This window comes from Semicossyphus pulcher, unplaced genomic scaffold (assembly GCF_022749685.1).
Source record: "Semicossyphus pulcher isolate SPU_LCO1_2020_fin unplaced genomic scaffold, fSemPul1.0.p SCAF_3, whole genome shotgun sequence".
In the NCBI taxonomy this organism is placed as follows: domain Eukaryota; kingdom Metazoa; phylum Chordata; class Actinopteri; order Labriformes; family Labridae; genus Semicossyphus; species Semicossyphus pulcher.
The window spans coordinates 19,992,348-20,007,968 of NW_027211704.1; the positions used below are offsets into that span (position 1 = coordinate 19,992,348).

Sequence of the window (15,621 nt, forward strand, 5' to 3'; positions counted from 1 at the left end):
AGACACCGTAACATGTTGTCCTGCGCTCTGAGATCCGCAGGGCACCGTATAATGAAGGAAGGTCTTAGCTCTCATCCAGCAGCTTAGACACTATCAAACCCTAATGACAAAAGAAGTGATAAGAAAAGCAAAGCAGGGAGAAAGAGAAGAGAATACAAAGGGATAAATATGGTGATCAGTAGTAAATGATGAGCAGAGAGGGAGAGTAAGTGCAGAGACAGAAAGAGAGAGGCATGGAGGGAGATGAAAAATAGATGAAGTGGGACAGCTCTCATGCTGGGAGACTCATCTGCTCCATGAAGGTGGCTCTTTCCCTTTCTTCTCAACTACTTTGTTAATCACCAGTTTGAATTCATTTGATTCTGGCTGCGCATACAAACACTGAATAATGAAAAAGGGACAAAAATAGCAACTAAAAAGACAGTCTGGGCTAAAATTTGCTCAAATCTCATTTCTGGTCTCCTCGCTGTGCGTAACATCAATAAGATGTTAGAATTGTAGCTGACACAGAATGATGACTGGGCGATACGTACTTTTCCTACTCACTATCTGGAAATCAAGAAGATAGGCATCACAGCAAGGAAGCAAATGAAGTTTAACAATAGGGATGCAGAGTCCTCGGCACGTAAGCTGCATATACAGAGCTCTCTGTGTTAAGGTGCTTTTTTGTTTGCTGAATTGTGAAAACAGTGAGATTTAAGAGAAAGATAGAGGGTTGAAGGGGTGTCATCTAAAGGCAACAATTTGACGTGCACTGTGTTTTTTAGCTGCGTCACTGAACACAGACCGAGGCAGGAGCAACAGCATGGCAGCAGGTGAACTTTCAGACCCATCAGTTTCCTTTACGAACAAGGTTTTTAACAGTTAGAGTTTTATAATAATAACAACTGTATTTATAATGCACCTTTAAAAACCAAAGTTACAAGGTGCCTCACAGGCGGACATTAAAATACAAGGAGTAAAAACAGGCGGAAAAAAGATATTAAGATGTTAAAATAACCTTACTAACCATAAATAAATAAAAAAGCACACCAGTTAAGAGAAGGCCCTAAGATAAAAGAAAGTCTTCAGTTTAAAAGAGGACAATGACTTAGCTAATCTGAGATCCTCTGGCAGGGATTTTCCAAAGCTTGGGGGAGGCCCCGTCACCTTTAGTTACAAGGAGAGATTCAGGAAGTTCCTGCTGCCAGAGGATTTCAAACAGCCATCAGGCACGTAAAAAGTTAACAGATCGAAAATATAAGGTGCTGCCTGCCTGACCACGTACGGTTTTAAAAACAAGCGCTAAAATCTAATCTATTCTAAAATGTGCTGGTAACCAGTGAAGTTCAGCAAGAAGTGGAGTAATGTGCTTCTGTTTGAACCAATTAACTTTGTGAATAAAACACTGAATTAAGCAGTTTCACATTAAAATCAAGTGTTTCTCCAACGTTCTTCTTCTTCAGACACAGGAAGTCAAGGGGGTCTGGGAGCAGAGCTGCTACTAGCTTGTTTGATGGTGCTAAGCCTGTTTTTATGTTACGATTCCCTCAGTGCTCTTGCTCCAACAGGTTTACTGGGAGCCAAATAACTGCAGAGGCCTCCACTTCTCCAAAAACAAGCAGATCTGATTATTGAATTATTGAAAAAAGCAGTTTCAGGTTAAAAATAAGTCTCCAACACTCTTTGGTTGGGCTAGCTCAGCATCCAACTAAGCTGTCGCTAACTTTAGCTCACTAGCAGACTAAAACCCTTCATCATCAAGAAAACTAGTCAGCAGGAAACATTTTAATTTCCAGTAAAGAACCAGCATGCATGCTAACACATCCCACACGTGTCTTTCAGAAATGCATCAGCTCATACAAGTGCACGCACGCACACACACACACACACACACACACACACACACACACACACACACACACACACACACACACACACACACACACACACACACACACACACACACACACACACACACACACACACACACACACACACACACACCAATGAGTGTGGAGTTATTGAACCTTTCCACTCAAAGCAGAGAGCCCTCAGAGCCCTAAAGCAGTTTAAAACCTGTGTAATGTAGCACAGAGGGAACAAGTGGAGCAAAAGGTTCCTCTTTTAACCGGACTATAATGTGTGTATCACTAAACAACAACATCTAGGTGGATTATCAGTGATTCTGACACATTTAAAGCATGTAAAAAAATCCCATTCAAACAGAGCCTGAGCATACTGGACTAATAAAACAACATGCAACAAAAAAAAATGCCTGAGAACGTTTTTAATGAGAGCTCTTCGGTCAAAAACAAAAATAACATGGCATGGGAAAGAGGGCTTGTTGTTTTGTAGAAAGAACAGGATGTGTGATGATGAATGGGTGCTATGTGTTCATTCAGAGGCGAGCAGAGAAAGAGGAAAGACATACGCAACTTTTTCTTGAGTCAAACTTTTTTGCTCATAAACATACGAGACCAAAACAGGTGTTGTTGCTGTTGTTCACCCTTTGCCCTTCCCTCTTTCTGGCTCACCCAAACACACATCCCTCTTTCCAAATAAATCGTGGCCCACAGCTGATCATACAACCAGCGAGGGCAGGGTACTGGGTCACTCTTCGACCTGAGTGAGAGAAACAGGCGAGGGCCAATCCATCAGCCGTAATGATTTTAGATGATTACACCACGCTCCCTTACACTCGCCCTCCACTTCCTCCCATGCCCAGTCGCTTGTTGCTCTATCCACTCTGTGTTTTGCAATGTATTCTGGGCAGAAAATGCAGAGAATTTCCCCTCTTGCTGCTCACGGCATGAGAACCAGTGCAGACTTTAAAATGGAAACATGGCCCATACGAGCAGTTAGTCATCATTAGAGAAAACCTCTCTGAGCGTGGAAACGATGACGAATATCCCCAACAACAACAATAAAAGAGCTGCTGTTTGTTGTTCTGATTTGTATAGTTTTGTAGGGTCTTCAGCAACATATCATATCATGTTAATGGTTCAAATATTCTAAACAATGTTCCTACAGACTTCATCCACAAGCTGTTCAAGATAAAAATGAATAGAATTCGTACAATGCAAAAAAAAGTCCCTGCTGTCACGTTACAGAATTGCAGCATTTATAAAGAAATAACAAATTCCCCTTATTGGACCAGTGAATCCATAATCTGCCAGGTTTGAATGATGACATACTGAACAACATATGTGAGAGAGAGCAGGGGAGTCAGTGTTTGAAATACAGCCAAGGAAAGCGCCGCAGAAGCCAAGGGAATCAAAACATTCCAAGAACAAGGTCTGGATGGCTTTTTTAGTTTGTACGGAGTATAAATATGATTTAACTTACATCTCTGATTTGTGTTTGTAAACAGAGCTAGTTTTGGTATTGCAAATGGTTGTAAAATTGAGGTTTTTTAATTAAATAAACAATGTAATTGTGAGAGTATATTGTGATTTGTCTCAATACTGGGGATGGGTATTTCAAACTAAAATACTGTTCAATATTCACTGGGAATTATTCAACTTTTCTTTAAAGATCGCCCCTCCCCCAACCGTGCAAACACATAAGAAGAGAGAGAGCGTTTACTTTTTCACACCTCTGTTGGTTTTAAGTGTGTACTGAAAAAAATGCCATTAAAACACAGGGTATAATAAACTGTGCATCTTCCCTACATAAAGCCCTTTCCCACTGGTCAAAAAAAACACTAACACCATCGAACACCCGGCCTTTTTGCCTAATGGGAAAGGCTACAATCAACATTCAGACCCGGGTCGAATTACTCTGCAGCAGACCCAGGTAATTACAGGGCGTTCCATTTACCTCGGAAGTCGGAATTTGGAGCTGGGAATGACGTCACACTCGAGTTGACTGCGTTCCAGTACAACAAGTTGGAAAACCAAGATATTGACCCCTCCAGTAAAACTGTTGTTGTGCTTGTGCTCTCGGACTAGGACAACTACAGAACGAATATGAGATAAAACTTTACACATTTTTTTAATGACTGTTCAAATATTCAAAATTCATGACCCATCCCTACTGAATACCATGTCTTATTAAAAATAACTATGAAGACTTAGCTCTTATGCTGAACACAAGGATCCCTATGAAAGCAGAGAGCAGGTGAGAGGGTTAGGGAGCCAAAATGGAGCTGGATTTCTGACAGCAGGCATGTGGTTTTTGTTGGGTTGGGTTGGATAAAAATAAAAACAGGAAGACAAGAGAGAAAGAAAGAGAGGAATAGATTAACGTAAGTCAGAGGAATGAGAAAAGAAGGAGAGCTAAAGAGGATTTGAGTTGATTACAGTCAAAGTGCGGTTGCCTGCTTGTGCATTATTAATTCCCATCTGTTTTGATTGCAAAGACATGTGGCGGCAGCTGGAGATTCACAGCACAGAACCATTAATGCCTTTTGTATGAGTGCACGGTTATTTTTAAAGAAGTAATAAGAACTATTTGTCATATTTCACATGCACTTAAAACGCATTTATGAGTGTACATCTAAAAATAGAAACAACATAATGAGTTTTTAACTTTGCATGCAGGATCACATTTTAATACAGTTTTTCTTAATAACTTCTACTAATATGCTGCAAAGTACGCCGTTTTGAGACTGCATAATACTGTTTTTTAAGTATTCTCTACAATATTCTGGAAAGTTAGACGTTTTAAGTTTGCCATGTGATCAGCATCTACATTTGATTCCCTTCATGTTCAAAATAAGAGCGAGACATGATTTAAATTCGACAGATCTGCCTGTATGTGTGTGTTTTCTTCTAAAAGACACAGCGAGTTTATTCCTCGCACAACACACACATATGCGCCCGGTGAGGATTATTAATAGCAAATCAAAAAACTTTGTTTCCATAGTGACTGTTTGAGTCCCTTATGGAAAGTGTTCCCTGTTGTTACCAAGACAACAATCCAGCAATGGCAAACGAATGTGGCATGCAGCTGAGTGATGCGGTGAGCTGGTGATCTCTCCATAAACAAGCTCAGCGGCAGACAGAGGGCAGGTGGAAAACTGGAGGGGAGACAATGAGAGGGGTGAAAGGAGGGGGAAATATTTTCATGTCAGTTGTTCTTATACATCTTTAAAGTGGCTTGATGTTGCAATATTTACCTGAACAGAATATCTCACTTTTTATATATATATATATATATATATAACATTACAGATACTGCTACAAAGGCTAAATAAGGCTGGTTCAGCATCTGATCGCTGAACCCCTGCACCTCTTTTTGGACCTCGTTATGAGAGTGTTTATCGGAGAGATACACAGGAAAAAGGGGAAGTGGCCAAACAGCTTCTCTGACTACTGTGGTTGACTTACTTTAGATTTTAAGTCCTTGTCATTATGTGCTTACAATAGTGTTCAGCTCTCTCTACATCAGTGACTAAAGAGCCTGCGGATGGTTTCTTAAACGTAACAAAAACAAGCTTAGGTTTCACCTTGGTTCACAAGGTGTTCACACAACATCATCCTGGACCAACAAGGATGTGGGTGTGTGTAAAAAGTGACACACCTTGCCTAAACATTCTGTCTTGTGACTCTCAGCATCCATGATGGAGGATTATATAACAAACAAAGTACTAAGGATTAAGAGTTACGTTCAGCTGCTGGCTACTCTCGGTGCAATCTATCTCTGAGAACAAACAGAGTCCAAAGTGCCTCCGACAGTTTGGAAGAGTCGGACGAACGCTTCACTCGGGATGGAAAGCAGGAGCGTTCACAACACAGGAGTTAACCCCTGGAGGAACTCAAGAGGACACACACACACATATGCTGTGACAATGCACATAATGTTCTCCAAAGTTTAGATGTTTAAGTTTCTAATACCAAGTAAAGCAGAACAGCAAACAGGGAGACATCGGACAGACACATCGGACAGAAGTCAGGACAAAATACCCCGACAGTATTCCTCTGCCCAGTAAGTACAGCTGATGCTGCCAAAGTCCTGTAACAAGCCAAGCGCTATCATACACTGAGGCAAAAAAAACAGACAGATGTGCCTCCTCACATAGACTCAACTTGTCCTTGTCCTTAAAATAAAAATACACTCATCCCTTACAGTAAAAAAAACAGCCCCACCCCCTCCCCGAATGTCTCACACTCGCCAGATATGCAGACATAAACACTGTGAAAGACAGAGAAGCTACAATCCAAGGGTAGAGCTCATGTGTAGTAAAATAGTGCAAACACTGTAAAGACTCTTTGTGCATGTTTTTTTGGACGTGAGCAACAAAAACGCGGATATTCAACTAAGAAGTTTGACTAGTTTGACCTCAAGTACAGGTACAACAGGATTATCTATTATTGTTTAATATTAGGCCTAAGAGTATGGTGTCACTTTGATTCGTATGGGAGATCCTTGAGAGGTCATAGTTTCCTGTACAAGCTCTACAATCTGATGTAACCTGATCCAGCAGCCGAGCAATAACGCCTATCTTTGCGAAGCGTTCGTGTTCACCCTCAGTGTCAAAGGTGTTGACTTAACTCCACAGTATTTTATGGCAGCTGTATATTGAGTGGAGCTCTTTCATTGTGAACGGCATTTCCTTAAGAGGTGTTCTCTAAAGTTCTGTGTACAATCATTTACATGCAGAGCCATCAGCCTCTCTGTGTAATAATTGCCGGCTGGTTTGTTGACGCTGTGTCCGAGAGGTATATTAAGCGTGTGAACATAACGAGGTTCTCAAAGATGTATCACAAAAAGGAGTGCTGTTTTATTACAAAAGAAATAACTGCAAGGTTATTGAATTAAACAGCATTAGACTGCACACACTGTACACTCCCGATTCATCCTTTTGGTTTTCCAGAGAAATTGTGTTTGGAGTTTTGCCCAAACAAACGTGTCACATCCTGCAGACAACTCCTGCACACACAATGGTTTACTGGATAAATGTTTACCAGCAGGTCTGACTGTCTGAGTTGCTTTAAAGGTGGTGTTAAAAAAAATGTCACGCCAAAACAAATACTAAACCTCACTGGTCTGCATTAGTACAAACTTGTCTGTGCCCCTTAACCTATCGTGTCGTGAGCAGATTGGTTTAGAGTCATTAAACTACTAAAGCTGACACAGTAAGTCTAGTATACCTGGCCATGCACATGTGTGCAGCTAGCTCCACTTCTGGATAACTTGTGAGCCTGTCATGTCTGATTAGGCATCAAGCTGTTTATATATGAATATTGACTGGAGCAGCACCACATAATAACACTTCAAACAGTGTCACATTGACAGAGTAAACAAAAACCTTGTGAGGAGGCGAGTTTCACAGTAATAAATTCAGATCCAATAACACCTAAGCAAATATTCAGTCATCGTGTAGCCAAACTTTCCTTCAAAAATACTTGCATCAGTCTTTTGTCCATCTGAGAGAACAGCTAATATTAAATGTCCCATTAAAAGTGGACAAACCCACACCCATGTATTCAAATGTTTCGCAGTGTGTGAAGAAGCCATCATGCAAAGCTGAAACATGAGCGGTTTTGTTTTTTTGCTGTTGAATCTGCGACACTTACGTTCCCAGGACCTCTTTGAAGTCGTACTGATCCCTCACATCAGTGGTCTTCTTTTTCCAGGCATGGCAGTCGTCACCGAGCGGCATCTTCTTGTTGTTACGGTCTAAAACAATGCTGGAGGAGAAGAAGAAGAGGAAAGGAGGAAATGCTTATTAACGCCAACAGTTTAACTGCCATGCTCAGTGCTGCTCACTTTGTTTATATGGTTGATTGTATTCAAGGGAATATATTACAGGATTTGTAACTCCAATAGTGGAATAACTATACCACACATCTGACCAATTGTGTAAGGACAGTCAGGTATATTTGTAAAGCACCTATCAAACACAGAGGTAGGTTTCATTGCTGTCTTTGTCCGAGTGTTGTTACAGCTGGGATTTGGGTAAATGTCATGATGTAAAAGGATAAGTCCTAATTCACACATTCAGGCTGGGAGCTGCACTAACCTAAACAGTGACAATTTTACAACCAGCTCGACAAAGAGACGGTGTCTCAGATGACTAAAGAATGTGGTAAACCCTGCTTCTTCCTCTACAAGTATTTTCACACACAAAACATATCACATAACACAGGGGTATTGAACACAGGCACAGGCTGCATTTGATCCACTATAGAGTGCCTTGTCACTGGATCATCTATGTTAATGTGACTCCTGCATCTATACTTCAGGGTGCGGCAGCGTCATTCAAAAGCTGTGGTTATTTTGAACATGGCACACAGTGTACAGGATTCGATCTCAACGTAGAGAACATCTTTTTATTCCCACCAGCAAAGAAAAGTTTTGTCCTGCAGTCGTGTTTAAGTATCTTTATGGTCTAGAGTGGGATTTATGGTAGGGCAGGGTAAAAGTCATATCTTTTAGGTTAATAAGTAAACTTGAAGTTCAGTCTACAAACAAATACAGCGGTTCCTATTCTTGTGCAGCTGAGCTGTCAGACCTGCTTAAAGCAGTGGTTGTGAGCTGTGCTGTGGATGCTGGTCACATAACTAAGGTTGACAAATTCCTATATGAACAAGAAGCAAAGGATTTTCCCTCGTGCCTACTTGCTGTAACAATAATATTGTTCAACTAACAGTAGTGTGACAAACTATAGGATGTCTGAAGACACACACTGTCCTAAAGGAGCTAAATTTAGCAGTCTGTGAAATAACAGCTTGTATGTAATGCAACTTAAAGATGTTATTGCAAATATATCAGTTTCATTCTCTTTGGTGATAAACAGTAAATGAAGGACCACGCTTCCCAATTTAACCAGACGTCCACGGTTGGCTCCATTTGTTACGGTTGTAACTCTTGATTTTCCTCGAATTTGTTTCTTTTTCGTTGGATAGTTTTCTTAGTTTCTTTCTTTGATGGCACTTATTTTTGCAGTTGTATCTGTAGTCATCGATCTTGTCTTTGTTTGTTCAGCCATAGTAGATTACTGTTTACTCGCAACACTTGCAGAGACCGGAGACGCAGCCGCTTAGCTCCGCCTACCCTCTATGGCAGACCAACCACTGCTGGGTGATGGAAAATGCGACACCCAGTCCATAATAATACTATATACTGCAAATACAAAGGCTTTCATCAGTGGGCCACAGGCTCAATCACCATTGTGTTACCTCATTCGGCGATAGATAGTGACTTAACAAACATTTATTTACAAAAAATGTTCGAGATTATATCTTGAACTAAGCTTGAGTGAAGTGAGCCAAATTAAATATCCAAGCTATAGATTCTAAAAACATTCCCGCCCATAAGAGTCAGAAAAAAAAGGAACAATGTTAATTCTTTTTTAAGAAGAAGTTAACATGCAGATGTTTGTCTGCACCATAAAGAGGATCCTGATTTCACAGCTATCTTCCTCTAAACCCAGAAAGTGCCTTTAACTCGAGACCTGAAGGACTAAAATAGCCCTGTTCATATCAGCATGCCTCCCTCCTCTCTGTTCCTGCTGCCTGTCTGACGACTTCACAGTCTGTCTACAGATGATGCAACAATACTGTTGTAGGTTGTAGAGCTGTTTTGTTCAAGACAATATGATAGCACGGTTAATAATTTCACTATCAGGAGTCAACCCATTTAAAGGCTAAATTGTGTGTATTAGTAGCATTAAAAGACACACACACACACACACACACACACACACACACACACAGAAACACAAAGTCTCGGTCCTCCTGCTGCCTTCACTAATGTCAGAAGTCGGCTTCATACCTGTTGTCATGGAAACCCAAAGGAGCTGCTATGGTATCTGAGTCTCTGAATTGCTTTAGTGTCTAATGGCAGGTGGCGGCTAAGGTGGGATTTATTCTGGTCACTTTGATGCTGGCTGCAGGGTGATATGAGTATAAAAATATGCACATCCGGTGTGTGGCTACTGAATATTGATTAGAAGGTTACATCACACACATGAGGCAGCAACCTGATCAGGCATACATACAGTATTAACAGTAGGTATGCTTCTGTTTGACCAGAGAGGAGGTGCTGTATGATTTTAAACGCCTTATTTATTCACTTTACTTAGCCACGAAAAAAATGTTCCACTACTGGATTGAGGTAAAATCTGGCTTACTGAACAATATGAGCATAAGTCCAAGGAACAGTTGAACATTTAAATCTACATCTCAGTCATTCATCGTTTCCTCCATTGCATTTTGCATGCCATTTAAAGCAACTGGGGTAAAAGGAAGTTTCACTAAATTAGGCATGTAACAACAGCACGCAAAGTAATGTGCTTTGGGGAAGCAGTAAAGAGGAAGTCCAGTAAAATTTGTGTAAAAGCTTTGCCGGTAAACCTGTCTTTTTTGGAGCGTCTGTTCCTCAAGTCTTATCACGACTGTCAGGGGACAAACAAACAATACACAGCAGACTGTAACTCTAGTCCTGAGTACATCTTTAACTTGACACCAGGCTCTTTCTTTGGATATTGAGGATCCATTACAGAGCATGATTTTTTTTACCCTCAATGTTTTCATGGAAAAATCATCTGGAACACGTCAACACGTACTGATGAAAAAAGAAAAGACATACAGGACAGTATCTGTGACAAAAAGGGGATTTTTTCCCATATAGTTTGATTTTGAAGAGAAGATTTTTAAAAAGTGATTTGTATACTATATATTAAAGGGCCAGTTCGTCGATTTTAAACCTCAGTCCTATCATGCTATTATGAGGAGCTAATGCCATTATGGCAGGAAAAAAAATCTACTTCTCCAATGGGCCCTGGAAAACCTCCGCCAGACGACGTAAAATGCGTCACCTGGCGGAGGCCAGGGACCTTGCTAAACTACACTTCCTCAATCTAGGACGCCCGCCTCCGATGTCATGTCTCGTTCAGAATCGTCAGGTTTGCAATGTAGACTGCAGACCTGAAGATTCACCGGTATATTCTCAACGTACAGTATTTCAGATTCTGTGTCGCTTTGAGCCATTTCCTGCAGCGAGCAATATCCTTGACTGGAAAACGGTAGTATTTCACTCCAACACTCTTGCTGGGCCGTTCCTTTCAGAGGGAGGGGCGCAATGCACGCTGGGTGTTGTAGGAATGTAGAATGGCCTAAACCACGAGCTGTTTGTACAACTTTCTCCACAGCTATGTCGCCAATTTCAAATAGTATTGCTTCTATCGATTACAGAGAACACCAGCTTTGACTGACAGTGGCTTTTTCCAGGGGCGGACTGCTCCTTTAAAAGATGTATCAAGAAGGATAAAGTAAAAATAAAAATAACAGCTCTACTGAGTCTCCTGATCAGCAATATTTAAGCAGGACATCACGTGTCCTGTTTAAAGACAAACAACCTTTAGGTTAAAAATAACTGCAGCAGCACTAGCCCGTTTTGAGGACACAGAAGCTGGAGAAAGAGTGTAAAACCCTCTCACGCTGCTTGTTTGTAGCATCTCACCTTGCTCGTATGGAGATTCATGGAGATTCATGGTAATTCATGCACTGAGAATGGGTGATACTCAACATCAAAGTCCTTTAAAATCCATGAATGCAGCAACCTTTTCTTGTCACTGGTTATGGTTTATTTTAGAAACCTACAGGAAACCAACATGCATCTAAATGCACTTTCACAAACAACTGTATGTGTTTTACATGAGGCATCTTCACATCACATTTCAAATAACACATTTTCAAGTAATGGGACGTTTAATGACATTGTCAACGTTGAGCAAGGGGCACTGTTTTTCAAACAGGAAAATGCTATAAACAGCAGATTGAGGTTCAAGTTCAGGACACGCAGGGGCAGACGGGGGCACGTTTTATCAATATGTGGGAGAGTATAGAGGAGAGACACATGCAGGTATCGGGTGAGCATGTAGAGGGCGAGGACAGCCCCTCCATGCCCACTGATGACATGACTTTTGGCTAATGGGTGAAGATAAGCTGCTGAAAAAAAACCCAGGAAGCAGCAGGATTGAAGAGGCTTGAGCTAGGGAGATGCACTCTACCATGACCACATTCCCTGTATAGTACGTGACATGCAGCATTCACCCTCGTTTAAGGTTTTACACAGAAGAGAGCCGCTGTACTCACTGGTTTCCCATTCCTGTGATGTGCAGTGGACAGAAGAAACACACGTAAACACAAACACACATATACACGGCCAGAGTCAAACGTGACGAAGTGACATGTGGTTAGGAGCTTTGAGCGTGAAATTTAATTTGCAATGGTGTGAAAACTTTTAGCAACACTTATATGCACATGCACGCACAGAACATCAAACAGACACATTTTAAATCACAAACACATACCGGAAGTTAAATTAGAAGTGGACCAAACACATCTCTGCACAAGTCCACTGTGCCTTGATAAAATGGCAAACTAACACACTGACAAGGAGGTTCTCTTTTGTCTTTAAACACTGGCAAATATTGATTTTGGCTCATCTTTCCTAGCAGCTCAAAAACTGTGAGGACTCCTGCTGCCAAGTAATAAACAAAGACTTGAGCCATGCCAAAGATTGCCTTCCCATTAAGGCAGATTCACTACAAGCCAAATGGTTTTTATAATGATTAGATTTTCCTGCTTCTTTGTAGGGATGCACGATATTATCGGCACCTTATCGGTATCTGCAGATTATGGCTTGAAAACGACATATCAGCATCGGCAGATACGTTGTTTTGCTGCTGATATTTTCCGCCTTAAAATAACAACGCTTTAATTCTGCCTAAATGCTCAATGATTGCATAAAAAAGCTTGATGTAATGCTACGACATTAACTCGGCGCGAGTGTGCGCGTGCACTGCATGCACCGCGCCTCTTCCATCAAGCGTGAAGAAGGGTGCCAGAAGTCTGCGGTCTCCGAAAGAGACAGCAAGGTTGCTATTTGCAATGGTTGCGCAGCATCGGTGATGCGAGGAGAGGACAAATCTCAGCATCCGAGCCCGTCTAAGTTGTAGGAATATAACAGATTTATTTGAAAGAAAATGTTACATACAAATAAATATGGCATTTTGTGCATAACCTAAGTTTACTTTTCTTATACTGCCCAGTGAATGTGTACATTTAAAAAGCACTGTTTTATGTTATTTCTGTATGTGCCAGTGGACCACTACAATAAGAGTAGGCATGATATCAATTCCACTACAGGGGAGACTTGATGTTCTCTGCAATTAGGTGGAAACATGTGCCTAATGTATCGGTATTGACATCGGCAATCGGCAAAAAGGGTTGGAAAATATCGGCATATCGGACATCGGCAAAAAATCCAATATCGTGCATCCCTGCTTCTTTGCAGGGCTCCGTTAGGTCAGGCACATTCATAGCCACAAAAATGTATGTATTTAATTTATTTATAAAGGGACATACACAATGTGAAATATAAATGTTGGTATTAGAGCTGCAAAAGGAAGAACCCTTCTGAGGTATTAAATGTGATACAATACAATGCATTCCTTAATGACAGTAACCCTTTTCCACCTGCCAACATTTCTCCTTGTTAAGCTTAATGGCATGTTTCTTTGGAAACCTGGAGTATCGCAGGAACTTGTAGACAAGTAGAGAAAGGTGTGTTGACCTCATTTAAAATATGCACAAATAAAGAAGCTAGGAGCAAACATAACAAATCTCTATTCACACATTTAGTTCATCAAATAGCAATGATTCATTGAGTCAAACTCTGTGAGCTCTTGCAGTGGTAAGCGAGCGCCTTTTGCAAGCCAAGTGCAACATATTTAAAGGTAGATCCACAGAGGAAGCCGTGGAGAGCCAGTTCATGATTCCTTGATTCTGGTCTTGCTACGTCTCTCAACATAAGCTCCTAAGGGAATCAGAAAACTATCCAACTAATCTGCCCAGCCTATCCAGAAACTGCATGCCCCCTCTATCAATCGACTGCCCTGCACCCATTGGCTGGCCGGCAAACACAGAGAGATTTACTAACTGTCTGATTGGTCAGCTGGTGTCAGTGACGCACAATAAATCGCCTCTCAAAGTGGGTTAATTAATTGATAAGCAGACTAACTTCTCCTTACATCATCCCACTGACAGAGGAGGCAAGGAGGGGTGTGTGTGTCTGTCAGTGACTGAGAGAGTGGAAGAGAGAGAAAGGGAAAGAGACACAGAAATGGGGAAGGAAAAGGAGGGAAGGGGTAAAAACTAAAAATACTAAAGCAGTGGAAAATTACACATCCCTTCATGTTTACTGAGAAAACCTGCTGGTGTAATGATGAATAAAAACATTGCTATTGCCTGTCTTTAGACACAGATGAGAGTTATTTGTAGGGTAGACGGGCAGACAACTGCCTTAAAAGAACTTAATTACAATGACTGATTCACAAAGCAAACTCGTCGTACATTTTTTTTTAAATATAAATAGACAGGTAAGCTTTCACTTCAGTATCTCTAAAACTGCAGCTTCAGTCACTTGGGTCATGTTGATGTGAATGGGGTTATACTTAACGCGACTGACGGGTGCCAGAAACTTCAGCATTGTACCTTATAGTAAAACGACTCACAGTATTAAAGTCATTTAGCTTCCTGCAAGAGTTCCTTTAAACCAGAAGTCCCGTCCCCTGAATGTACGTTAAAGCGACCGTAAACGTCAGCTGAACGTTGCTTCAAAACGAGCTGCCAAAAAAACACGCGCCAACATCTATCTTGCCATTTGACGGAGTCAGAGTTAAAAGTTTTTTTGTCATGACAGCGTGTCAGCTTTCAGTCCTACCTGAAATGTAGCAGTCAGTGAGGTCCAGCAGCCGAGTCCAGTGTCCGTCAGTCTGTCTCTCTCTCCAACTCGGAGCGCTCTCACCGGAATCTGTACTTGGCAACCCCACCAGCAGCAGCGCTCCTCATGACGTCACCTCAGGGCGGGACCAGGACGGCTGACAGACCAATGAGCGCCCGTGCTGCGGCTCAGGTAAACAGTTCTGCTACGTTATTGGTCACCTCTCAACACCCGTGACTCTCATGCTGTGCTTAGGGTAAAATGCTTGGAGGTATTTAAACGTGCAGCTTTGACAGGCTGCAGGCTTATACCCTCCTCGGGCATTTTTGTTCATTTTTGTCAACTTTTTTTTTAATTTGGTGATCATTTTGGCTGTGTTACAGCTTTTGGCATGAATTTTTGCAAGACCTTTTCTTTTTAGTCAAATTTTTTTGAAATCCAATGTCTTTTACTCTAACATGTCTTTTATACTCTCTTGATGCATTTTGCTCCCTCTGGACACCTTCGTGGCAAAAATGTACATATACAAAAAACTGCTATTAAATCATAATACATCAATATTTTTTTCTGCTTTTTTCCCATTAATCACTTAAACAACTTCAAACCTGCTCAAAACTACCAAACATTCAATCATTTTCAGGATTTTAACCCTTTAAATGCCAGTTTCATTATTTGAATTATTTATTACAAAAAAACACACAAAAAAAAATATTTTCCATATAATAGACAGTCGTGGAGTTGGGCTTTGGTGGTGATGAGAGTCTTGGATATGTCAAAGATTAGCAAAAAAATTTTGATTGCATTTTTTATGTAGTGTCAGATACTCCCTCTGGACACCTTTGTGGCCAAAAATGCCCCATTAACTTCCATTAAAACCACATTTTTTAAATCTCACTGCCATTACAAAAAAAACATGCATTCTAGTGATAGTGATATTTGACACGAAGGTGTCCAGAGGGTATT

At 41.0% G+C, this 15,621-nt stretch overlaps 1 protein-coding gene across 1 annotated transcript in view; it reads right to left on the reverse strand.

The window, feature by feature from the left end:
* The window catches only part of camk1b (calcium/calmodulin-dependent protein kinase Ib), a 38,151-nt gene extending 23,418 nt beyond the window's left edge, over positions 1 to 14,733 (reverse strand). Inside the window, exons 1-2 of the mRNA XM_069678021.1 lie at positions 14,659 to 14,733; positions 7,503 to 7,616 (exon numbers count right to left, since the gene is read on the reverse strand). Of these exons, the coding sequence (XP_069534122.1) occupies positions 7,503 to 7,588 (86 nt within the window). The 5' untranslated portion in view covers positions 7,589 to 7,616; positions 14,659 to 14,733. The remainder of the gene's footprint in view (positions 1 to 7,502; positions 7,617 to 14,658) is intronic.
* Between the last annotated feature and the right edge of the window lie 888 nt (positions 14,734 to 15,621).